Consider the following 26,533-nt stretch of genomic DNA (forward strand, 5'->3'; position numbering starts at 1 on the left):
ACCCTCTCCTTCTCACTACAAGAAGTAGATCCAATCCTGGTATGTGAAAGCAAAGGAGGCCTTCAAAGTAAATTCATATTTCAAGCATCTAAGTGCTTGATCTCTTACAGACAGGCATCCCCTACATCTAGTTCCTGAACTTGTTGGATAAGAATCACCCAATATCATTATTAACACAAAGATAATCAGACTTCTCCCCTAGAAGTTTAGATTTAGTACATTTGAGCTGAAGCCCAGAAATCCATGTTTTCATAACAAGAATCAGATGATATTTAGTTTCAGGAATCATTTGCCAAAAAGCAACACTTTAAAAAGCAGCAGTTTTCAATCTCAACTACACAGTACAATCACAGGGGAAACATTTAAATACACCAATGCCCAGGCCTATGCCAGAGATTATGGCATAACTGAGTGGAGGGTGAGGCCTTGATATTGGTAAATTCTTAAATTTCCCCAGGTGATTCTGGTGTGCAGACAGAGTGAAGAACCACCAAATTAAAGATAAGTGTTGCTCTGGATGTAGAAAACAAACTTATGGTTCCCAGCAGGTGAGGCGGGGGGGGTGGAATAAATTGGGAGATTGGGATTGACATGTACACACTGCTATATATGGAATGGATGGCTAGTGAGGAGCTACTGTGTAGCATGGGGAGCTCTACTCAATATTCCTCTGGTGGCCTATATGGGAAAAGAGTCTAGAAAAGAGTGGATGTGTGGATGCGTGTGGCTGATTCACTTTTCTGTGCACCTGGTACTGACATGGTATCGTGGGTCAGCTATACTCCAGTAAAAATTTTTTATTAAATAAATAAAGATAACTGTTGCTCTGAAGCGAAGATTTACTAAAGGGGTGAAAAAAGAGATATTATATATTATAAATAACTGTCATTATATATTATAAATAACTGTCACTCTTTACTGTACAATCCTGATAAATCCCTGATCTTTAATAAAGAGATGAATCTCAAATCAAAGCTGCCCAAGGGTGTAAGCAGGCCAAAATCCCTTAAGCCGTAATGCCTATATCATTTTAGAGTAAATATGTTAAGGAAAAAAAAGGATAAACTAAGAGCAAAAATAGTACATCCTGGAATTATTAATAGAATGGTCTATCCTAAAGTTACATTTTGAGATATACATACATGTATATGTTCTCTGAGAAATTTAGTTTTGTAAACTTATATACATAATTCTTTATTCATTAAGTTCCAATTAATGTTTGCTAAGTGCCAGGCCCTATTCCAAATGCTTCACAAATATTAACTAATTTAATCCTTATAATAACCCTATGAAGACAGTTCCATTCTTATCCTCTTTTTGATAGATGAGCAAACTGAGGTACAAATTAAATAACTTGTCCAAGCTCACACAGCTTGTAGGCCACAGAACTGGAACTCAGAAAGCTGGTTCTTAAATCCACACTCATAAACCACTATGCTATTTGAGATGGCATGTTAGATAATTTTTTTAAATGAAGTTGGACATATGGGTTGGGGAGTGGGGGATACAAACTACTGGGTTAGACAGGCTCAAGGACATACTGTACAACATGGGGAATACAGACAATATTTCATAATAACTGTAAAGAAAAAGAAACCTTTAAATATTGTATAAAATTTTTTAAAAATTAAAAAAGTAAATTGATGACTAATTGTTTAATTACATAACATCATTATCTGCACATCTGTGGCTATTTTAAAAGTGCTCACGAACACAAATATGAAGAATATGGGGTACTTTGTTTTCAAGTCCTTTGTTGACAATTGACAGCTATCTATTTTTGTCAGCACTGATATGGGAGCTGAGGATACAGTGGAGAGCAAAACAAACCCAGTTCATCCCTACACTCTTTAAGGACGCTGAAAGAAGGTTTAAGGTGAGGTTCACTTCCATTCTTCCAATAAATACTTACTGAAAGCTCTAAGTATAGAGGCTGATAGAGTACAGAATAAAACAGATTCCTCAAATTAAGTAGCTCACCATCCAAAGGGAATGGTAGATAATATACAAGTAAACTAACTATACAATATAAAGTATTATAAAGAAGCAGCTTGCTGGAATAAAGTAGGGTCCAGAATAAATGGAAAATAAGCTATTGAAATAGAATGGTCCAGAAAAGCTTTATTGAGGAAACAATACCTGAGCAAGCCTTATGAAGAACTGAAATCAAGAACACTCTAAGAAAAAAACATGGGCAAAGGACCTAAGGCAGGAAAGTGCTTTGAAGTGTTGGGAGTGTTTGAGGAACTGAAAGGAGATCAGTATGGCTGCTTCACATGTCGGAGACAAGCTTGAAAACAGACATAGTGTGGACCATACTACACACAAGTGCTTACATGACCAAGTAAGATATTTGGATTCAATTCAAAGTGTAAGCAAAGCCACTGAGGTTGTTAAGCAGAGGAATAAAGTGATATCCTTCACATTTTAAAACAAGGCCTCTGGCTTCCATACGGAGAATAGACTAAGGAGGTCTCTAGAAAAAGGAAACCTGTAAAAAGGCTAACAGTAGCCCAGGTGAGCAATGGCAGCAGCTGAGATTAAGGGTGGTAGCAGTATAGATGAAAAGAAGTGGACAGATTTGAGTCATGCTTTGAAGGTAGAATCCAGACAGCATGCTGAAGAGAAGAAGATAAAGGGTATCACTTCAAGGTCTTCAGTACAACTTCTTTATTTTGTACAGAATTGTGACTAAACCAAAAAATTAGGTACATTCAAGTCTTTGAATAAAAATATTGAGTAGGTTCTCAAAAATTCCTGATGCCCCTCCACCCACTGACAACCAAATGAAACCCAAATTCCTCAGCCTGCTATTCAAAAGCCTGCATAATAAACTTCCAAATGCTCTTTGGATTCAAAATAGTCCACTACTATTACACATACCCTATCCTCAGAGCAAATGCGTGTCCCTCCCTGGTTCTTGTGATACTTCCCTGCCTCTAGTTTACTTTTCTGCCTGGAAGACCCTCCTGCCTTCAAACTGCAACTTGTCAAAACCCATCCAATATTCACAATTTCAAGCACCATCTCTCTCTCTCACACAAAGCTTTTTTTGATCACATTAACAGGACAAAATAATTATACAATATGAAGTACTATGGGGCGAGGGGGAGAAAACAGGAGAGGAACTCTTCCAAATTCCCATGGTATATGAGATCATTTTATTTTAATTCTCACATTCATTGGTATAGGATAGTACTTGCCTCATCCTCAATGAGATTTACATAATCATTTAAGGTAGGTACTGTTTCCTTTTTCATTTCTGTATCTCCTAATAAACAAGGCATAGTGTCTTTTAGAAACCATAAATGCCCCATTTGTTCATTTGAACTGAAAGGCAAATATCTAAGTTATATTTAAGTTATTCATTGATATCCCCAAGCCTCTGTTTCCTTCGATTATGAATGCCTGCATTTGTTCATTCACTTACTTACTAAAACATCTGCTGATTAATAAGCAAAATGCCAGGTAGTTGGGGAAAAAAATGAATAAGACATGGTCTCTGCACCTGAAGAGTTCAGAGTCTAGTGAAGAAAGATACATAAGTTATGATAATATACTATACTGTGATAAGTAAAACAATCAAGATATGTAAATGCTTGGGCTTCCCTGGTGGCGCAGTGGTTGAGAGTCCACCTGCCGCTGCAGGGGACACGGGTTCGTGCCCCGGTCCGGGAAGATCCCACATGCCACGGAGTGGCTGGGCCCGTGAGCCATGGCCGCTGAGCCTGCGCGTCCGGAGCCTGTGCTCCGCAACAGGAGAGGCCACAACAGTGAGAGGCCCGTGTACCGCAAAAAAAAAAAAAAAAAGATATGTAAATGCTTAAGCCATCTCTGGAGGGGGTGGTGGTGAGAAGTGGCAATATGCAGAAAAAGATTTCTGGTAACGGGACAAGTGGAGTAAATTGTATTTATCAGGGAGAAGAGAAATAGGAAGAGTATCTCAGGCTAAGAAGACAGAGGACTGATGCCACAAAGCCAAGTATCACTGCCCTATAAATGAAAATAGTCGAAAATTATCAAAAAAAAAAGTGGCTGAGGACTTTAATCTCCCCCAAATTTCCATTTTTCTACCAACTTTAATGTTACCTATAAGAAATAATTAGAATAGAGAATTCAAAATTTAAGTTAATGGCAAAGTCAAAACTTCCATGAAACTTCTGAGAGATATTATTTACCTATAAAAAATAGTTGTTAGGACTAATTTGTTTTCTTCTTTTAAAATATTTAATTTTTATACTATTGGTTTAACAGTAATTATATTTTTAAAATTTAGTAACAAGAAAAGAAAAAAGATAATAATTTTTAAATAAAAGAATGATCAACAATTTGAATTATTATAATAGCTAATACCTGCTGAGTACCTACCATGTACCAGGTACCATTCTAAGCAATTTATATGTATTAACTCAAAAACACTTCACAATAATACTATATGATAGATACTATCATTTTAAGGGAAATTGAAATTAACAGAAATGAGATCTGACGCAATACTATAGGTTGTGAAAATTAAGAGTTTTTTTTTTTAAATGACAACTTTTTTATGAACTATATTATGATCAAACAACCATCAAACACACTAAGAAGAAACCATAGGGGGAATTACAATAAATAAAAGTTAACAGCTCTTACTTGATTAATTTCACTTTGGAGTTGTAATCCATGCTGTTCCTTTTCTTCTCTCTGTTGTTGTAGCTGTTTAAACTCTGCCTTAAGGTGCTGGTACTTGGTCTCCACTTCTGATAATTCTTCTTTGAGCTTTTGAGTAGCCTCTCCCTTTTCACCTAGCTCTGCCTGTATTCTCTGCAGTGAGGTTTCAGATGCAGATAACCTTGACTGAAGCTGTTGACAATCTAGGTCTTTTTGATGAAGGCTTGCTTGTATATTCTTTCTACTCATACATTCTTCATTATGTTTCTCCTCTAACTGAGTGTAGTCCAGTTCTTTCTTCTGCAACTTTTCAGTCAAGTTCTGAAATAACAATTTAACAATTTTTTTCTTTTCCTAATATTTTTAATTATTCTAATTATTCAAATAATCTTTAGAGCAATATCATTTCCTACTAAATGTTTTAGTAAATAATATAAACACAGTGAAAATATTTTAATCAAGAAGAATTAAATTGTTATATACTAACTTATGGTTTTATTATTGGTCTACTTGACTAAGCTCTATTAATATAATTTAAGAATTACCAACAAAATTTTGACATAAAATGAAAACATTAAAATCTACTAACTAGATTCTTTAGGCTATGCAACATATTTATAATCTCCCATTTGAGTTAAAAATTGAAACTACCCCTCTATTATCAAAAATTACTTTAAGTAACAATATGGCAATTCTGATTTTTGGCTTTGCAATTTCATAATTGGTAAGAGCTTTAGCAATAACAATACCATTTACTGCTCTAGTATGCCTGATTCTACTGATTCCTCATTTTTGCTCTTCTTGACAAACATCATTTTTAAGAGTCACAAGTTTAAGACTTACTCAAATTTCTTTCTAGGTGTGTAAAACAGTGATCTTTTTTAAAAATATCACTTACCTGCCTTATATTTGTTATTTTACTCAACACTATCAAGTACAAAATATAAAAATGACACCTCCAATCAAAGATCTGGATCAACCAGCCTAATCAAATGTTAAAGTCTGGGCTCAGTGGAGTTTTTACTACTAATATTGAACATTTTTAGTCAAGATATTTACACACAAGATATGGATCAGAATTTTGACTCAACTCTGTAAGAAAGATAGCCAGGAAAAGAAGCCACTCTAAGCACCTGATGAGTCAATCATGGACATTTACTATACTCATTTTTATATACAGTGTGCTAGAAGGGGATAATACAGAAATAGTGGAGGGGAAGCAAAACTTCTGGCCTTTAAACAGACTATAATCTAAATGAAACACATTTAAAAATTTTTTCTAAGTTAAAACATAATGCACAAACACAGATTAATACAAAAGCTGTGTTAAATTTCTCAAGTGCACAATTTTTTTTTAAATGAAAAGAGCAAAGTCAGGTGGGGCTAACTAGTAAGTTAAAATCACCTGAAAACAAAGTTTGAACTTGGTAAAGTAGTGAGAGGAGTTAAGGACAAGGTATATATACATGACTCATGCTATCTGCTCTATACAAAAAGACACAAAGGAACAGACAAACAAGTTGCGAGAGGGGACACAGGGGAGTAATAAATTTAGATAATAGAGTGGGAAAGGCAGCAGTAATGGTTCTTAAACACATGTCTGAGAAAAAGTTCATTAATGTAAATTACCAAGTAGAAATATACTATAGAAAAAGCAGTGTCAAAAAGATATATGTCAGAAAGACAAAATGGGAGACAAAGTAAAAACAGCACCCAGAAGTTTTCAGCAAAATTAGCAATTAGCAATTAGTTGTGTCTTGACTGACCAACAGACACAGAACAAAAGAGGTAGAGCCAAAAGACTAGAGAAAAAAATAATAATTTTGAGTCAAACTACTTGTTAGGAAAGTTCTCTCTTTATAAACACTTTGTCTTACTCGTTAGTAACTCCACATCTTTCTTGACTTGATTTCATACTTTTTCTTTTAAGAAAATAATATTTATTTTAGAATTCATAAGCTAAATTAAGTCTATTCATTGATCATTATAAATGCCTTGCATCTTTTCAAAGAAAATTCTAAGTTACTAAATTTTATGAATGCAACCATGCTCACAAATACTTGGGTGGGATATAATTTTAAAACATGCTACAAAAATTAAGTCTAGTAGTGAGGTAGTGAGCCTTCCTCATAGGCTTACTCATAAAGTGCCCAAGTAATCCTACTAGTTCTATACAAAAAGGACCCCTCAGACAGCTTTACTCTTTAAGAAGCAAAAATACATTACAACCATTCACTTTAAAATTCACTTATCCTAAAATATTAATCAAAATCTTCCTGCTTTATTGCACAGATGAGATAATTAAATTTTATTTAAAAGAACCTAAACCACTTTCTTTTTAAATAACCTAATCCACTCACATTATATATTTTTTATATGCAAAAGGTTTACTATATCTAGTATCACAAACTTTTTATCCTTATTATGGTCTCCTCATGGAATCTGAAGCAGAAAGTCTAGTGAATACATGGTTTTCGAAGATTGATTTTTTTTTAAGTACAGTAGAATCCATTAAAGAAAACAGTAATTGCACTTTCACTTCTCCATATTAATCCTTACAACAAAAGATGAGATAGACATTATCATCCCCATTCTGTGGATGAAGAAGCTAAAGCTGAAAGAACCTGATATGACTTGGCCAGGTAGCAGAGTCACATATGATGATTCTAAGTCCAATAAAGTTTTCACAACACAATTCAGACACTCCGTGAGTCAATTCAGGCCTTCCCAAAGCATACACTATTCAAGTTTAAATTATAAAATGAATGTTAAGCTTAACTCATAACATAATTATCATTTGAGTAAGCAAAATTCTTTCCTTCCGAATGTCCAGTCCTCTTTTGACTTCCTCACCAATTGTTCTTTCAACATATTTCCTTACAGAGACAATTTCCCTGTATTAGACTCTGTTATTCACTTGTTACTAGCCCAGGTAATGAGAAGAAATGCAAAAAGAATGGCATTTTTTATTGCTTGATAGCTTACAAAGTGGTTTCAAGGATCTCATCTCGTTTGTTCCTCAAAACAGCTTTGTGAGAAAGAACAAACTGAACTACTTGTACCTCTCCAACATCTTATATTTTGTGCTCTTACATGTCCCCAAGCCTTCTGTATCTAGCTCTCAAAATGAAATGCCATTAACCCCTCTGCCATGTGACATGCTCCTAAGCATCCTTAAAGACTAAGCTAAAGGGACTTCCCTAGGGGCGCAGTGGTTAAGAATCCGCCTGCCAATGCAGGGGACATGGGTTCAATCCCTGATCCAGGAAGTTCCCACATGCTGCAGAGCAACTACGCCCGCGCCCGAGCACCACAACTACTGAGATTGCGCGCCAAGAGCCCGTGCCCCGCAACGAGAAGCCACCTCAATGAGAAGCCCGCGCACCGCAACGAAGAGCAGACCCCACACACCACGACTAGAGAAAGCCCGCACACAGCAACAACGACCCAACACAGCCAAAATTAATTAATTAATTAATTTAAAAAAAAAAAACAAGACTAAGCTAAAAAGTTACGTCTTCAACAAGAGTCTTTCCTGATTTACTAGGCAGTAAGTTAGGAAAACATCCACCTTGGTCTTGACTCAACTCTGTATCACAAAACTTACAGTAAATAAAAACAGTAACAACAAACATTCACTGAGGTGCTTACTCTAAGCCAGGCAGTGGTCTAAGCACTTCAACATCTATTACTTTTTTTAATACTCATATCAATCCTAAGAGGCAAATAAGTATAACAGTACTTCTTAGCAGAAGAGGAAAGAGACTTTGAGAGGCTCTGGGTTACAGCCAGTCAGTTACAAAGCTGGCATTTAAACATGCCTTTCACCACTGTACTATGCTGTTCATCTCAATATACCACTTTGCAATACAGTGGTAATACACAGCAATACAACTACTTGCCATATCTGGCTTCTGCTTTGGCCTATGAACATCTTAATACTGAGACTGTGGGAAAGCGGAGAGCAATGAAGGATGGAAAATGGGTAAGAGGTGAGACCCAAAAAATAACTCAGTCTCTTACAATGACCTATATTGATCACATTAGTAGCTTTAAATAAGCATATGATTTTGTTCAGAATTTATATGGAAATAGTTAATTAAATTGAGCTGCAGAATTTTGTTTAAATGTCAGCATATGATTCTTATTAGAAACTAAAAAGGAAATTTCTTCAAGATTCCTGGCTTGTTTTTAAGTTTTCAAAGCCAGTGATTAAAAAACACTGGTTTAATGCTGAAAATCTTGACATTAACAAAAAAGTAACTATTTTTTCAATTCATTATATTTTATAATGTTATCTATCCACCTTGATGCTGCCTGTGATCCACAAAAGCTGCCCAAGGCATTTCATTAATAGCCTTCAAAAGACCAGGCACAAGGGCTTCCCTGGTGGCACAGTGGTTGAGAATCTGCCTGCCAATGCAGGGGACACGGGTTCGAGCCCTGATCTGGGAAGATCCCACATGCCACGGAGCAACTAGGCCCGTGAGCCACAATTACTGAGCCTGCGCGTCTGGAGCTTGTGCTCCGCAACGAGAGGCCGCAACAGTGAGAGGCCCGCACACCGCGATGAGAAGTGGTCCCCGCTCGCCACAACTAGAGAAAGCCCACACATCGAAACAAAGACCCAACATGGCCAAAAATAACTAAATTAAATAAATAAATAAATAAAATTTAAAAAAAAAAAAGACCAGGCACAGAGATTTCCAAATTCGTAACACTTGGATATCACCACTGTCAACAATCATGGTTTGCCAAGGACTTGGGTGAGGAGAGGTGGGGGAGCAAGGATAATAAAAAAAGGTAGATGCACATCTGTGCTTGCTCTAACCAGTGAAAACAATCCTACACAGGAAAACACTTCAAAAAAAAATTTGAAGTCTTACTTATGTAAAGATTATTAAGATTAGTAGAAAATCCTATTATTCCCTAATCAAAACTATCCTAATTTTACCACACGAAACTGTCTTGAGTCCATGTATTATTCATAAAAAAAATAGTACTTCCTTTAATAGTGTGAATGTATATATGCATGTGTGAATATATATATATATATATATATATACACACACACACAATCTGTGCTTCATTATCCCTTATTAATAGTTTAATGCTTCAAAAATACAAAATAAATTACACTGATCATAAACATCCATTGTGTGTACACCTCTGGTAAATTTCCAAGAGGTAGAAGGTCAACTCTGAGCTCAAAGACATTAAAAATCAAACTGAGGGACAAAGATAAAACTAGAGTATATGTGGAAGCTGTCTACATATAGCTTGACAGGAGGGAAAAAATGGGGTAGGGAGACACAGAGGTTTTCATAAAATGTAAAAAAGATTAAATTTTAAAAACCAATCAGCACCAGGAGTATACGGAAAAATGGACAATGGTAAACTGGTATAATTACTCTGGGAAATAGTTTGGGATCATCTAGTAAATTTGATTATGTATATAGCCTATAACCCAGCAATTTCACCTGAGACTACATAACAGAAATTCTTACACAAATGCATGAGATTTGTATGTGAATGTTCATAGCCGCAATATTTGAAATAGCAAGAAAAAAGAAAAACTGTGAAAAAATAGGAAGTATATTTGGGTCACTTCTGCTGCATACCAAATAATATAACTGTCATAAAGAAGAGCATTTATGTGATTGAATTATAAACTGAACTAGTTGCTTTTTTCCATGAAACACCATTTTTAAGAATGACAGACAAACTATGACTATTCAGATTTGGGGAGGAAGAAAATCTGTCACTTCAAAGGATAGAACTGATAGTACTGGTTGCCAATGATAAAATTCAAGCTTCCAAATGAAGCTTAGAATTTTGGAAAACTTGTATCCACCACCGTGACCTTGACACTTCCTCATACCTATAAAGTATTCTAAGATTGATGGTGATATTGACAAATGTGATTAGTTTTATATTGTACAATGAAATGTGTCAATATTTGGGAAAAAAATCTGCATAACTCAGTGAACCAATATTTTCCACATGACTAATGCATAACTTTACAAAATCATGCACAGGAAAGACCCATGCAAAAGGCAAGACAGAGAAAAAAATTTTATTGTTACAAAGTACAAAAACTGCATTACTATGGTTTCATATTCTACACTGTAATTAACTTTTGAGAAACTATACTTTTGTTTCAGTATAATATCAAATAAAAATAGCTACAATTATCTGAAAGGGCTATTAAGATAGTCCTCCGTTTTCCAACTACACATCTGTGAGACTAAATTTTCTTCACACGCTTCAAACATATCACAACAGATTAAATGTAAAAGCAGATATGAGAATTAATTAAGTCATCAAAGCAAAGCCAACAAATTCACCATATCTCTGAGTAAAAATATTTAATAACTTCCTATTCCTCTACCACCAAAAAAGTAAAGACATGGGGAAAAAAAGTATTGATACCAATACCTGCCCTATCCCAAAACTAAATATTATCTGTTGCTCATCTTTAAAGAACCAAGGCGGAAAATATTAACATGACAGAATAAGAACAAAGTTGGAGGTCTCATACTTTCTGATTTCAAAACTTATTGAAACATACAGTAGTCAAAACAATGTGGTACTGGTATAAAGAAAGACATATAGACCAACAGAGGAAGACTAGAGCGCCCAGAAATAAACACTCACATACATGGTCAAATGATTTTCAACAAGGGATCCAGGACCATTCAATAGGAAAAGGACAGTCCTTTCAACAAATGGTGCTGGGAAAACTGAATTTCCATATGCAAAAGAATGAAACTGGACCCTTACCTTACACTATAAAAAAATTAATTCAAAATGAGTCAAAGACCTAAAACTATTAGAAGAAAAGCTTCATGACGCTGAACCTAGCAATGATTTCTTGGATATGGCACCAAAAGCATAGCAACAAAAAATAACTGATAAACTGAATTCTCTCAAATTTAAAACTTCTGTGCATCAAAGGTGTGATACTGTAAAATATACATTTGGTCCTGGTTCCCATTTCTGGAACCAGGCTCCTAAAACCCCAGGAATTCCCTATGTGATAAGAGCAATAAAGATATCCTTTGCTATTCCTAACAAGCCCCTTTCAACCACCTATGCGTTCGTATTAATGAGGTGATTTTTTAGAAAGCCTTAAGGATGGGGGTTGGTTGCCAGGGGAACCAACCTTGAAGAAAGGGTTAGAACTTTCAGTCCCACCCTGACCTCCAGGGAGGGAAGAGGGGCTAAAGGTTGAATTAATCACCAGTGGTCAATGATTTAATCAATCATGTCTGTGTAGGAAGGAGAGGGTTTTGAGAGACTCTGAGCTGGTGAACACATGGAGAGCACCCAGAGAAAGCATGGAAGCTTCAAACCCTTTCACACATATCTCGCCCTATGCATCTCTTCCATCTCACTGTTCTTATGTTATGGTCATCTATAATAAGCCAGTAATCTAGTAAGTAAAATGTCTTCCCAAATTTTGTTAATTACTCTAGCAAATTAATCACACCGGAGGCAGGGGATTGGGAACCTCCCATTTATATAGCCGGTTGGTCAGAAGTACAAGTAACAAGCTGGACTTTCAATTGGTGTGTGAATTGGGATGTGTGGCGGAGGTGGGGTTGGGGTGCTCAGGCAGCCCTGCAGGACTGCACCCTTCATCTGTGGAATCCGATGCTAGCTCCAGGTAAGCCGTTTAAGAACTGAGCTAAACTGTAGGACACCCAGCTGGTGTTGAGAACTGTTAATATACGGAACACCCTCACATCTGATGTCAGAAGTGAAGGTGTAGTACAGTATTGAGAGTAGAGACACACAGGAGCGTTTTTCCTTTATAAAAAGATACAATCAACAGAGTGAAAAGGCAACCTAAGAGGAAATATTTGCAAATCATATATCTGATAAGGGGTTAATATCAAAAACATATAAAGAATTCCTACAACTCAACACAAAAACACAAACAATCCAAAGAAAATTACATAGCCAACAAGCATATGAAAAGATGCTCAACCTCCTAATCATTAGGGAAATGCAAATCAACCATGAGGAGATACCACCTTAACACTCAAAAAAAAGACAAATAAAAATCACAGAAAATAACAAATGTTGGCAAGGATGTGAAGAAACTGTTGAATCCCTGTGCACTGTTGATGGGAATTTAAAAGGATACAGCCACTATGGAAAACAGTATGGTGATTTCTTCAAAAAACAGAACATAGAATTACCAGTACAATCCAGCAATTCCAATTCTGGGTATCTACCCCCCAAAAAATGAAAGCAGGATCACAAATAGATATTTGTATACCCATGTTGAAAGCAGCACTATTGACTATAGAACTAGCCAAAAGGAAGCAACAGATGATAGATAATACAATATATACATACAATGTAATATAACCTTAAAAAGGTAGGAACATGAATGAACCTTGAGGACATTATCCTATGTGAAATAAGCCAAACACAACAAGACAAATACTGTATGATTACACTCATATGAGTTACTTAGAATAGTAAATTCATAGATATAGAAAGTAGAAGGGGTTTGGGGCAGGGGAGACAGTGAATGGGGAGTTGTTTAATGAGTGTTAAGTTTTAGTTTTTCAAGATGAAAAGACTTCTGAAATTGGTTGCATAACAATGTGAATGTAAATAACACTTAAAAAAAAAAACCCACACAGAACAAGTCATACTGTACTGTGCCAATATATAAATAACATACACAAGATTAAAGTTTAAGATCTATAAAATCAATTCACCATTATATGTAGTTTTTAAATTCTTACCTGATTTTTTTGTGTTAATTCATTAACTGAACTTTTAAGTTTTTGTAGTTCCTGCACATATACAGCAACTTCCTGGGGGCCTTTGGCAAGTTCACTCCTCAGCTGGTCTATTATGGCCTAAAAGGAAAAAAAAGAAAATTAGAGTAAATTAAAATGAAAAAGGAAATGAAAGCATCCAAAGGTTTTCAGATTACATATATTTTTGTCATTGTTGTTGAACTGAAATAACTCAGAAATTTCAACCTGATTCTTTATCTTACCAGCTCTACATCTTTTCTGGCTGAAAATTAATTTTTAAAATTTATCCAAAATATACAACTTCATTTATTTAATAATACATGAAATGAAAAGTTGACATCCTATTTTATGTGTCTGAAGTAAGCACCAAACTGCAAACTTGAATTTACTGGCTTTAAATTCTATACTTTAATCCTCCTGAATTTAAAAAGGATATGCCAAGTTATGTCTATATTTTCTCCCAGTTTCTGTGCACAGCCTTTTTTTTTTTTACTTCAAAATCATGTTAAATGCAACAACCAACATAGAAATACCATTGAAAGTGGTGATCCATCTTTTGGACTGTAATGGAAAGTATTTGTCCAAAGAAGTTATCAAACAGAAGCTATATATAGTTTCATTAACCTGGATCACTCTATGACCATGAATAATAGATGGGTATGAATTTGCTTTAATGCATTTAATATTGTTTAAATGAAAATTAATGTCTATTATGAAAACAATGGTTTAATCATTTAATAAATAAGGTAAGAGAAAGATAAGCAAAGAGCCTAGAAATACAAGCTTCCTATACATGAAAGCTTCAACCACTAGAGAGAGACTAAGTACTGCCTTTTAAGTATGGTTTCCTGCAAGTGATATTAACAGGAGAACTTTTTCATTTCTAATACTGCTTACTGGTTTTACTTTTTACATTCTTAACATTATGATTATTTTCAATTGCCTATATTCTTCATCAGTAAATAAACTATAATATGAATACAATAAATTTCTTAATGTTTTTAAATGAACACATCGGCAATTACCTATATCATACATTACAAGTGAGTACTTTCATCTTCAAGGAAAAAAATCTTAGAAGGCTACTAATTTATTGTGACAATAATGCCAAGTGATCTTTTGCTACTTCTTTTGGAAAGCCTTCCAGAATGTGTGGCCCTTTTTTTTGTTAAAGGATTCTCATTATAATAAAACCAAATCCATTGTGGATGAAGGGATAAGGATAATGGATGAAGGTATAAAGTTTTAGAAACAAACTAGTAAACAAGGTAACTGAACTGAATGATTAAGCACTTGGGCTTATTTTAATAACCATAAATTAATGAAACTAGTTTTTTGAGTGCTTTCCAAACTGGTTTAAAGTCAATAAAAAGAGGTTTCAAAAATGTTTTGGGGAATGACAGCATGTCTGAGATATGTTTATGACCTGATTTTTTAAGGAAAACATGTATATAAAATATACTTCAAAGAAAATATTTAAATATTCATGTATTTTTAACTGTGTTCAAGTAAAAAGTGTATCCTAAACGCTTTCTGTCTTGAACTGGTCATGTAACGTTGAAATGGATATAGGTATTGGAAGTTTATTTCAATTTGTTATGTCTAACAACTTTGAACCTCAGAATCACTTTCTATTAGCAATATTATGGATGTTAATAAAAATATTAGGAACAATCCAGCTACTTTAAATTAGTATGTTTTAATCATGTAGTACAAATGCCTACTTATCACACAGGAAAATAAATTATCATATTTAAATCCCTACTTCTAACTCTCTTTCAAAGGAATTACTAGAATATTTCACACATAATAAACAGAAATAAGTAACAGTGTATTAAAATGCAAATTTTGAGTATATTTCATTAAAATACCATGATTCCACATTAAAGTTTATAAGATACAGTTAGCCATGTGTAACATCTATCTAGTATCTATCTTGCTGATAAATGCCAACATATAAAAGGAACTAAACAAAGAAAATGTAAAGCAAATGTATCCAAAATTATTTTGTTATATCTTATACCTTTTAGATACAGTAACATAAATAATTTTATAATGTATCCTTCGTACACTAAATATGTATATGTTTCTAAACTAGAATTTTTAAAAATATAAAAGCAAGCATTTAAAATTTTTCACTTTACTCAAGGGGGGAAAAAAGAAAGATGTGGGAAAAGTATACACCTAAAGGTACATTTTAGTTATGGGGAAGGGGAGGAACAGGAGTGAATTATAGGACACTTTCACTCTCTCTACTGCACATTATGAGTCGTTTTAATTTTTGACAGTGATCATATGTTTCTATTTTAAAAAATAAAGACTGAAGACAAAATTTCAAAGAAAATAAATACATTCACTATAGCAATATCACTGGGTGAAATTCAAAAAGAAGTTCTTCAAGTCACACAGACAGTCCTCACTAGTTAATAGGACAAGCTCATTTGTGGCTAGAAATCTTTAGCACTTGCACTTCCTGGGAATGCTGCTCCCAATTCTTCACCCTGCTTCTTGCTTACTTCATTCTTCTCCCATGTATCCTCTTTGAGGATACCTTCCCTGATCATTCTATCTAACATTGTCCCACGTTATTGCCAGCCCCACTACTGTCCATATCCTGTTTTGTTTGTCTACATAGCACTTAGCATTAACTGACTTTCTATCATGATTTGGTTTACTTATATATTATTTGGTTTCCACAAAGGAATATAAGCTTTATAAGAGCAGGCACTGTATCTTATTCACTGTTGTATTCCCCACATGTAAAATAGTTGCTGACACTCAGGCATTCAAAAAATACTCGCTAAAGGGATGAGTGATTCTATCTCCAAGAAGTTACTAGATATTTGTACACAAGGAAACAGTATATAAGACTCTATAAAATAGTTTGCATTTCCTTGAAGCCACATTATTGAATTTAACATCGAATTTTTACTAAAAAATTTTAAATTACAAAATAATTAAGGAAAAATATTTCACGCAAACCTGCTAGTGCTTTAAGATTATAATTATTGTCCTAATATTCTACTAGTTTTAGTAAATAATCATTTTAAAGATGGTTAAAAATTTGCTTGATTAATAAAACAAAAATGAGCATATGTTTGAAGTTCTGAGATTGCCTTAAAACACAAAATTATATGGTGCTATGGTACTATTAAAAGTAGTACTAATATTAAAAGCCTTCCAAAAACACATTACCTCAAGTTTAAGCATCTCCATTAGAAAGCAGAAAAAAATAAAATAAAATGATGGATGAAAGGTGGAAGACTGACAAAAGTACACATTGAACATACAATAAAAAGTCCAAACACACCTCTAAATCTGATCTCTTATACTAGCTTACTTTTAAATGATACTTAAATGCTCTCTTTAGTAACTATGCATGAGTATAATCATACTTATTCCATCTCTTTATAACCTTATTAGCTTTAAAAATTGGGATTCAAATAAGTATATTTGGAATACAAATAAAATTCTTAAAAAATCATTTCCATTAAAGACAACACCAAATATAAGTTGATGACAGCTTTGATATGTTTAATAATGTAGATTTTTAGGAATAATCCTTTTATTAACCTTAATTTCTGATCTAAAGAAAAGCTAATTATTTTAAAAGTACTTTTAAATGCTTTAGAATGAGTTATTTTTCTATATGCCTTCTAAAATATCTAGATTTTTTAAATGTCAATGAATTCATAAGTTATATTTTTAATGAAAGGAATGGAACATATTTAACAATGTATAATACCAGATTGTATATCTTGAGCCTCAACGAGAAATACCAAACAAATCATTACATTTTTAGTTTCTTTAACTCCTTTTACTGTTTTGTTTCTGATTCCAATGTTTTAGGTTCAGTAAAGCAGTAATATATAAAATAGTTTTTTTCTATTAAGTTCAAGTTATATAATTCACTAACACACTTAACTGAGAATAAATAGAAATGAATTTTAATAAATTAATAAAATACATGCCAGTTTTCAAGGAGTAAGCAGAAGCTAAAAACAGTTATAAACAAATAAATGAGATGGAATATTTAGACAGTAATTTTTTTTCATGTGGAAATGGTACTAGACACAACTCAAAAGTATTTTAAGCTATACTCAATACAAATATACAATATGTCAAGATATAAAAAGTAATAAAAATAAGTATTAGATCAAGATTAATAGCACAAATTTACTTCTAAGGCAATCACCAGACCACCTAAAATGGGAAATAACATGATATAGAAAGAACATGAGTTTCAGACCAAACTTGAGTTCTAATCCAAGCTTCTTTATGTTCGGTGCATGACCTTGAACAAGTTATTTAACCTCATTGAGCCCAGATTCCTTAAATATAAAACAAACTTAATACTTAACTTCCAGGGTTAAAAGAAATTTCTACTCAAGCATTATCTGGATGGGATTTTACCTCATGAGACTTCTTTGATTCAGACTCTCCTTGATTACACATTAGGAGCTTTTTATTGGCTTTGATAAATTCATGAACTCCCTGAAATTATTTGAAAATTTGTGGTACTATGTGTCATTGGGCTACAAAGATCACTTTTGGGAAATCTGCACCTGAAGTTCATAAACTTTAAAGTCTGAAATGTTAAGCATCATAAAGCCTCACATGCCTATGCATGTTGTACCCATAAACTTTCACCATTCCTCCACTAGTAAGATACAGGAGGAACTAAAATAAAGGATGACATGGGTTATCTATAATATTTATACTCCATAGCTCATTAATAAGTTACTAATTATGAATAGAGTGGCTTTTAGATCACCAGCTGAAAAACTCTAAGAAAGAGATGCAAGTTGAAATGTCACTATAACAACTTTTTAAACTGAAAACATGAAAAACAGAGGTCCACATAATATATGGGAGCTTAAGAACTACACATAGTATTAGTTATAACAAAATACCTCCTATGATACAGTAGGAAGGACAAAGGCATTTTTAAGCAAATATATTTACTACACATCCTAGAGTTTGTCACATGCTGACATAATTATATAAGGGATTTACAGGCCAAAGTCATGCAAGAAATAATACAAGAAACTGAGAATGTTTATCCTGGAAAAGAAAAAAACTCAGAGTAAATATGAACAATATGAACAGTCTTCAAATATTTCATGTGGAAAAGAACAGTTTACTATGTTTAATTCCTGAGAACTGGAACCAGTGCATGTAAATTATAGGGAAACAAATGCCAACTCAATGGAATGGCTGACTTAGGAAGAAATATGCACCCCTACACCACCTAGCAAGAGTTGTAGATCACTTATCAGAGATGCTATAAAGGGAATTCCTGGATGGAGTGTTAGACTAGATGATTTTTATGACTTCTTTCAACCACAAAATTAAATAACTGATAAATGAAAAAGAAGTCGAATAGAAAATAAGTCTTAAATACTTTTTCTAAACAACATTGGTTATACAAATGAAGACAATGAAATCATACTTCCTTTACCCCTACCAAATTGAAATAAACTTAATTACTACTTACTGACTAGTCTGGAGCAAATTTAACTTTAAATGTAATTTCTATACAATATACATCATTTATTAAACAGAATAATACTCTTGTATGCAAACATTCTTCTCTAAGGCTCTAGCTTCATAGAGCAAATATTAAAAATATTGACTATCAGACTATATTGACTATATACAAATATTACTCAGACCAGATGAAAGAAAGGCAAATACTGCTTGATAGGTCACTCGGAAAAATTCTGGCTTCACTCAAGAGTGCACACTAAACAAGTTAACATAAATCTCATTTAAGTGCATTAAACTTCATTACCTGTGAGTGAGCATGTTCTGCTTGTAACTTTTTGCATTCATCTTTGAGTTTTTCAGATTCTCTCTCACGTTCCAAGGTCATGTTGTCCATTAGCGTTTGAACTTGTACCAGTTCTTTCTTAAGCACAGCAACATCTTCTATTCCAGGTCTCTGAAGCTGTGAAACAACACATTTTAATTAAAAATCACAGTGAAACTAAAATAACACACTTTTTTTTTTCTTTTTTTTGTGGTATGCAGGCCTCTCACTGCTGTGGCCTCTCCCGCTGCGGAGCAGACACGCAGGCTCAGCGGCCATGGCTCACGGGCCCAGCCACTCCGCGGCACGTGGGATCTTCCCGGACCGGGGCACAAACCCATGTCCCCTGCATCGGCAGGCGGACTCTCAACCACTGCGCCACCAGGGAAGGCCAACACACATTTTTAAAATAGTTTTACTACTAAGAAATCAAAATAAAACAATCTTTAATATCAATTACTAGATTCCAAACATCAAACACTGATGTCTTCCCCCAACCACCCTCTCCTTTTCCCGCTCTATCTTATACTTGATAGTATTAGCACTCAAGGTACAAAACCACAAATTCACAATTATCCTTAGCACTTTAATTGCTTTCCTTTCCATCACAAAGTACACCCACTGGTGATAACAATCACTTGATAAATGCTAAATTCCTTCATTTTTTTATCCTAGGAAACTGGTCAATAACATGAAGAACGAACAGGTATAAGCATAATTTGGGTTTGTTGCAGGTTGAATACAGTTGATTCATTTATTCATATATTTCTTGAGTGCTAAACAAAGGACAGAAAGGAGGCAAGGACAGATCCAAAGTTGTTAAGCCTGGGGAGAGTGATGAAAATACATGGTACCAATGACAGAAATACAGTTACAGAGGAAACAGGATGACTTGATTTTATACTTGTTGAATTTGAAATGAAAGCTAGAAATGCAATCAGAAGTACCCGAAAAGTATAAATTTATACAACTAAAGTTCAAGGGATGGTAAGATCAGAGATGCAAATATGGAAACTACTAAAAAAGACACGATATTAAGATAGAAACAACAAAAATGTTAAAGTCATAAATTATGTGTCATAAAATTCCATTTTTACTTTAAAAATCATATAAAGTATATACATTTACGTGGAAAAACTAAAGGGAATTTTTTTCTTTCCTTCATTCTACTCAAGCTGTACTTCCAAAAATGTTTCATCAGTGTATACATTTAATTTTTCGATTTCAAATAAGGTACATTCTAATAAATGGCTTCTAAATTACCAGTTCAGTCTTTAGATCTTGAATTATAGTTGCTCCTTTGTTTAATTCTTCTGTTAGATAGGTCACTTTTTGTTCGGCAGCTTCTCGAAGACTCCTTTCTTCATCATATTTTGACTTTACATCTAATTAAGGATAGTTATACAAATGACATGACATTAACTCTAGGGAAGAACAGTTTTATAAATTCTTGTATATTCCAGTATATATCTATATATCACTCTAATTCACATTCCTTTGATAACCATAAACATATACAATAAAATTATACTTCTGATTACATTAAATGATAAACTATTTTTTTTTACTTTTTGAATTTTATTTATTTATACAGCAGGTTCTTATTAGTCATCAATTTTATACAAATCAGTGTATACATATCAATCCCAATCGCCCAATTCATCCCACCACCACCCCCAACCCCCGCCGCTTTCCCTGCTTGATGTCCATATGTTTGTTCTCTACATCTTTGTTTCAATTTCTGCCCTGCAAACCGGTTCATCTGTACCATTTTTCTAGGTTCCAAATATATGCATTAATATACGATATTTATTTTTCTCTTTCTGACTTACTTCACTCTATATGACAGTCTCTAGATCCATCCACGTCTCAACAAATGACCCAATTTCGTTCCTTTTTATGGCTGAGTAATATTCCATTGTATATATGTACCAAAACTTCTTTATCCATTCGTCTGTCAATCGGCATTTAGGATGCTTCCATGACCTGGCTATTGTAAACAGTGCTGCAATGGACACTGGGATGCATGTGTCTTTTTGAATTGTGGTTTTCTCTGGGTATATGCCCAGTAGTGGGATTGCTGGGTCATATGGTAATTCTATTTTTACTTTTAAGGAACCTCCATACTGTTCTCCATAGTGGCTGTATCAGTTTACATTCCCACCAATAGTGCAGGAGGGTTCCCTTTTCTCCACACCATCTCCAGCATCGGTTGTTTGTAGATTTTCTGATGATGCCCATTCTAACTGGTGTGAGGTGATACCTCATTGCAGTTTTGATTTGCATTTCTCTAATAATTAGTGATGTTGAGCAGCTTTTCATGTGCTTCTTGGCCATCTGCATGTCTTCTTTGGAGAAATGTCTATTTAGGTCTTCTGCCCATTTTTGGATTGGGTTGTTTGTTTAATATTAAGCTACATGAGCTTGTTTATATGCTTTGGAGATTAATCCTTTGTCCGTTGATTCGTTGGCAAATATTTTCTCCCATTCTGAGGGTTGTCTTTTCGTCTTGTTTATGGTTTCCTTTGCTGTACAGAAGCTTTGAAGTTTCATTAGGTCCCATTTGTTTATTTTTGTTTTTATTTCCATTACTCTAGGAGGTGGATCAAAAAGATCTTGCTGTGATTTATGTCAAAGAGTGTCCTTCCTATGTTTTCCTCTAAGAGTTTTATAGTGTGCAGTCTTACATTTAGGTCTCTAATCCATCTTGAGTTTATTTTTGTGTATGGTGTTAGGGAGTGTTCTAATTTCATTCTTTTACATGTAGCTGTCCAGTTTTCCCATCACCACTTGTTGAAGAGACTGTCTTTTCTCCATTGTATATACTTGCCTCCTTTGTCATATATTAGTTGACCATAGGTGCGTGGGTTTATCTCTGGACTTTCTATCTTGTCCCATTGATCTATGTTTCTGTTTCTGTGCCAGTATCATATTGCCTTGATTACGGTACCTTTGCAGTATAGTCTGAAGTCAGAGAGTCTGATTCCTCCAGCTCTGTTTTTTTCCCTCAAGACTGCTTTGGCTATTCGGGGTCTTTTGTGTCTCCATACAAATTTTAAGATGATTTGTTCTAGTTAAGTAAAAAATGCCATTGGTAATTCAACAGGGATTGCTTTGAATCTGTAGATTGCTTTGGGTAGTATAGTCATTTTCACAAGATTGATTCTTCCAATCCAAGTACATGGTATATCTCTCCATCTGCTGGTATCATCTGTATTTCATCAGTGTCTTATAGTTTTCTGCATACAGGTCTTTTGTCTCCCTAGGTAGGTTTATTCCTAGGTATTTTATTCTTTTTGCTGCAATGGTAAACAGGAGTGTTTCCTTAATTTCTCTTTCAGATCATCATTAGCATATAGGAATGCAAGAGATTTCTGTGCATTAATTTTGTACTGCAACTTTACCAAATTCACTGATGAGCTCTAGTAGTTTTCTGCTGGCATCTTTAGGATTCTCTATGTATAGTATCATGTCATCTGCAAAGAGTGACAGTTTTACTTCTTCTTTTCCAATTTGTATTCATTTTATTTCTTTACTTCTCTGATTGCCGTGGCAATCTATTGCCACGGCAATATTGCCACTATTGAATAATAGTGGTGAGCGTGGACATCATTGTCTTCTTCCTGATCCTACAGGAAATGCTTTCAGTTTTTCACCATTGAGAGCAATGTTGGCTGTGGTTTTGTCATATATGGTTTTTATTATGTTGAGGTAGTTTCCCTCTATGCCCACTTTCTGGAGAGTTTTTATCATAAATGGTGTTGAATTTTGTCAAAAGCTTTTTCTGCATCTATTGAGATGATCATATGGTTTATATTCTTCAATTTGCTAATATGGTGTATCACATTGATTGATTTGCGTATACTGACGAATCCTTGCATCCCTGGGATACATCCCACTGGATCATGGTGTATGATCCTTTTAATGTGTTGCTGGATTCTGTTTGCTAGTATTTTGTTGAGGATTTTTGCATCTATATTCATCAGTGATATTGGTATGTAACTTTTTTTTTAGTATTTTTGTCTGGTTTTGGTATCAGGGTGATAGTGGCCTCATAGAATGAGTTTGGGAGTGTTCCTTCCTCTGCAATTTTTTGGAAGAGTTTGAGAAAGATGAGTGTTAGCTCTTCTCTAAATGTCTGATAGAATTCACCTGTGAAGCCATCTGGTCCTGGACTTTTGTTGGAAGATTTTTAATCACAGTTTCAATTTCATTACTTGTGATTGGTCTATCCATATTTTCTATTTCTTCCTGGTACAGTCTTGGAAGGTTATACCTTTCTAAGAATTTGTGCATTTCTTCCAGGTTGTCCATTTTTTTGGCATAGAGTTGCTGTTAGTAGTCTCTTAGGATACTTTGTATTTCTGCAGTGTCTGTTGTAACTTCTCCTTTTTCATTTCTAATTTTATTGATTTGAATCTTCTCCCTCTTTTTCTTCATGAGTTATCAATTTTGTTTATCTTCTCAAAGTACCAGCTTTTAGTTTTATTGATCTTTGCTATTGTTTTGTTTCTATTTCATTTATTTCTGCTCTGATCTTTATGATTTTTTTCCTTCTGCTAACTTTGGGTTTTGTTTGTTCTTCTTTCTCTAGTTCCTTTAGGTGTAAGGTTAGATTGAGATTTTTCTTGTTTCTTGAGGTAGGCTTGTATTGCTATAAACTTCCCTCTTAGAATTGCTTTTGATGCAACCCATAGGTTTTGGATCATGGTGTTTTCATTGTCATTTGTCTCTAGGTATTTTTTGATTTCCTCTTTGATTTCTTCAGTGATCTCTTGGTTATTTAGTAACATAGTGTTTAGCCTCCATGTGTTTGTGTTTTTTATGTTTTTCTACTCTAATAGCGTTGTGGTCAGAAAAGATGCTTGATATGATTTCAATTTTCTTAAATTTACTGAGGCTTGATTTGTGACCCAAGATGTGATCTATCCTGGAGAATGTTCTGTGCGCACTTGAGAAGAAAGTGTAATCTGCTGTTTTTGGATGGAATGTCCTATAAATATCAATTAAATCTATCTGGTCTATTGTGTCATTTAAAGCTTGTGTTTTCTTATTTATTTTCATTTTGGATGATCTGTCCATTGGTGTAAGTGAGGTGCTAAAATCCCCCACTATTACTGTGTTACTGTCGATTTCCTCTTTTACAGCTGTTAGCAGTTGCCTTATGTATTGAGCTGCTCTTATGTTGGGTGCATATATATTTATATTTGTTATATCTTCTTCTTGGATTGATACCTTGATCATTATGTAGTGTCCTTCCTTGTCTCTTGTATCATTTTTTATTTTAAAGTCTATTTTATCTGACATGAGTATTGCTACTCCAGCTTTCTTTTCATTTCCATTTGCATGGAATATCTTTTTCCATCCCCTCACTTTCAGTCTGTATGTGCCCCTAGGTCTGAAGTGGGTCTCTTGTAGACAGCATATAGATGGGTCTTCTTTTTGTATCCATTCAGCGAGCCTGTGTCTTTTGGTTGGAGCATTTAATCCATTCACGTTTAAGATAAGTAGCAATATGTATGTTCCTATTACCATTTTCTTAATTGTTATGGGTTTGTTTTTGTAGGTCCTTTTCTTCTCTTGTATTTCCCACTTAGAGAAGTTCCTTTAGCATTTGTTGTAGAGATGGTTTGGTGGTGCTGAATTCTCTTGCTTTTTCTTGTCTGTAAAGCTTTTTATTTCTCCATCGAAACTGAATGAGATCCTTGCCCGGTAGAGTAATCTTGGTTGTAGGTTCTTCCCTTTCATCACTTAAAGTATATTATGCCACTCCCTTCTGGCTTGTAGAATCTCTGCTGAGAAATCAGCTGTTAACCTTATGGGAGTTCCCTTGTATGTTATTTGTCATTTTTCCCTTTTGGCTTTCAATAATTTTTCTTTGTCTTTAATTTTTGCCAATTTGATTACTATGTGTCTCGGTGTGTTTCTCCTTGGGTTTACCCTGTATGGGACTTGCTGCGCTTCCTGGACTTGGGTGGCTATTTCCTTTCCCATGTTAGGTTAGTTTTCAACTATAATCTCTGCAAATATTTTCTCTGGTCCTTTCTCTCTCTCTTCCCCTTCTGGGACCCTTATAATGCAAATGTTGTTGTGCTTAATGTTGTCCCAGAGGTCTCTTAGGCTGTCTTCATTTCTTTTCATTCTTTTTTCCTTATTCTGTTCTGCAGCAGTGAATTCCACCATTCTGTCTTCCAGGTCACTTATTCGTTTTTCTGCCTCAGTTATTCTGCTATTGATTCCTTCTAGTGTAGTTTTCATTTCAGTTATCATATTGTTCATCTCTGTTTGTTTGTTCTTTAATTCTTCTAGATCTTTGTTAAACATTTCTTGCATCTTCTTGATCTTTGCCTCCATTCTTTTTCAGAGGTCCTGGATCATCTTCACTATCATTATTCTGAATTCTTTTTCTGGAAGGTTGCCTATCTCCTCTTCATTTAGTTGTTTTTCTGGGGTTTTATCTTGTTCCTTCATCTGGTACATAGCCCTCTGCCTTTTCATCTTGTCTAACTTTCTGTGAATGTGGTTTTTGTTCCCCAGGCTGCATGACTGTAGTTCTTCTTGCTTCTGCTGTCTGCCCTCTGGTGCTAAATGATAAACTTTAAATGATCAAATGTCTTTGTCTACATAAATTCCACACAGCGATAAATTACTAATCAGCATTTTAATGTATACTTAATCACATACAATATATTACCTAAAAGCATGTATATGTAGTTAAAAAAATTATATGCGATTGTTAGCATAACCAAATGTTAAATCTGTACTATATTACTTAACTTCTTCAAAATGTTACTTGTTAATCTTTAAGCATACCCCAAAAGAAAATTCATCTTCTCTAAAATTCAAGAAGAATTTTAGAGAGAAAATCAGTCCTTTGAAAGGAGGAGGTGGGAGAACAAACAAAATAACTTATATAGCAACTCTATTATCATTAAATGGCAGTAATCACCACCACAATCTATAACAAATGCTTTATCACACTAAAATACAATGTTTATTTCTAGGATATACAATGGCAAAATTGTAATGAGACTGATATATTGGCTAAATAATTCTGATTTAATTTACCTGCAATTTCAGTGGCAAGTTGGGCTGCTTTCTGTTCAAATAAGTCTTTCATTTGCTTAATATTAAAATTTTCTGTTTGGGCTTCTTCTAACTGCTGTTCCAGAGACTGTAGTTCTACAAAAAAGTACAGTAATTATTCAAATACAATGTGAATTACATTTCCTAAATTGTTATTACTTATAATCACTGTAGAAGTTAAAGACAATCAACATGTGTC

The 26,533-nt window shown here is 34.2% G+C and overlaps 1 protein-coding gene across 4 annotated transcripts in view; it reads right to left on the reverse strand.

Annotated features, from left to right (window-relative positions):
• EEA1 (early endosome antigen 1) overlaps positions 1 to 26,533 on the reverse strand; it is a 131,667-nt gene that overhangs the window by 50,036 nt on the left and 55,098 nt on the right. For all 4 annotated transcript variants that reach the window (XR_014297490.1, XM_082667086.1, XM_082667085.1 and 1 more), the window contains 5 exons: positions 26,317 to 26,430; positions 20,512 to 20,633; positions 19,231 to 19,386; positions 13,419 to 13,535; positions 4,636 to 4,974 (listed from right to left, as the gene is read on the reverse strand). Coding sequence is in view for 3 of the 4 variants with exons in the window: in XM_082667086.1 (XP_082523212.1) it covers positions 4,636 to 4,974; positions 13,419 to 13,535; positions 19,231 to 19,386; positions 20,512 to 20,633; positions 26,317 to 26,430 (848 nt within the window). In the remaining variant the exon portion in view is untranslated. The remainder of the gene's footprint in view (positions 1 to 4,635; positions 4,975 to 13,418; positions 13,536 to 19,230; positions 19,387 to 20,511; positions 20,634 to 26,316; positions 26,431 to 26,533) is intronic.

The sequence above is a fragment of the Grampus griseus genome (assembly GCF_964374135.1).
Source record: "Grampus griseus genome assembly, chromosome: 11".
Taxonomy (NCBI): Eukaryota; Metazoa; Chordata; class Mammalia; order Artiodactyla; family Delphinidae; genus Grampus; species Grampus griseus.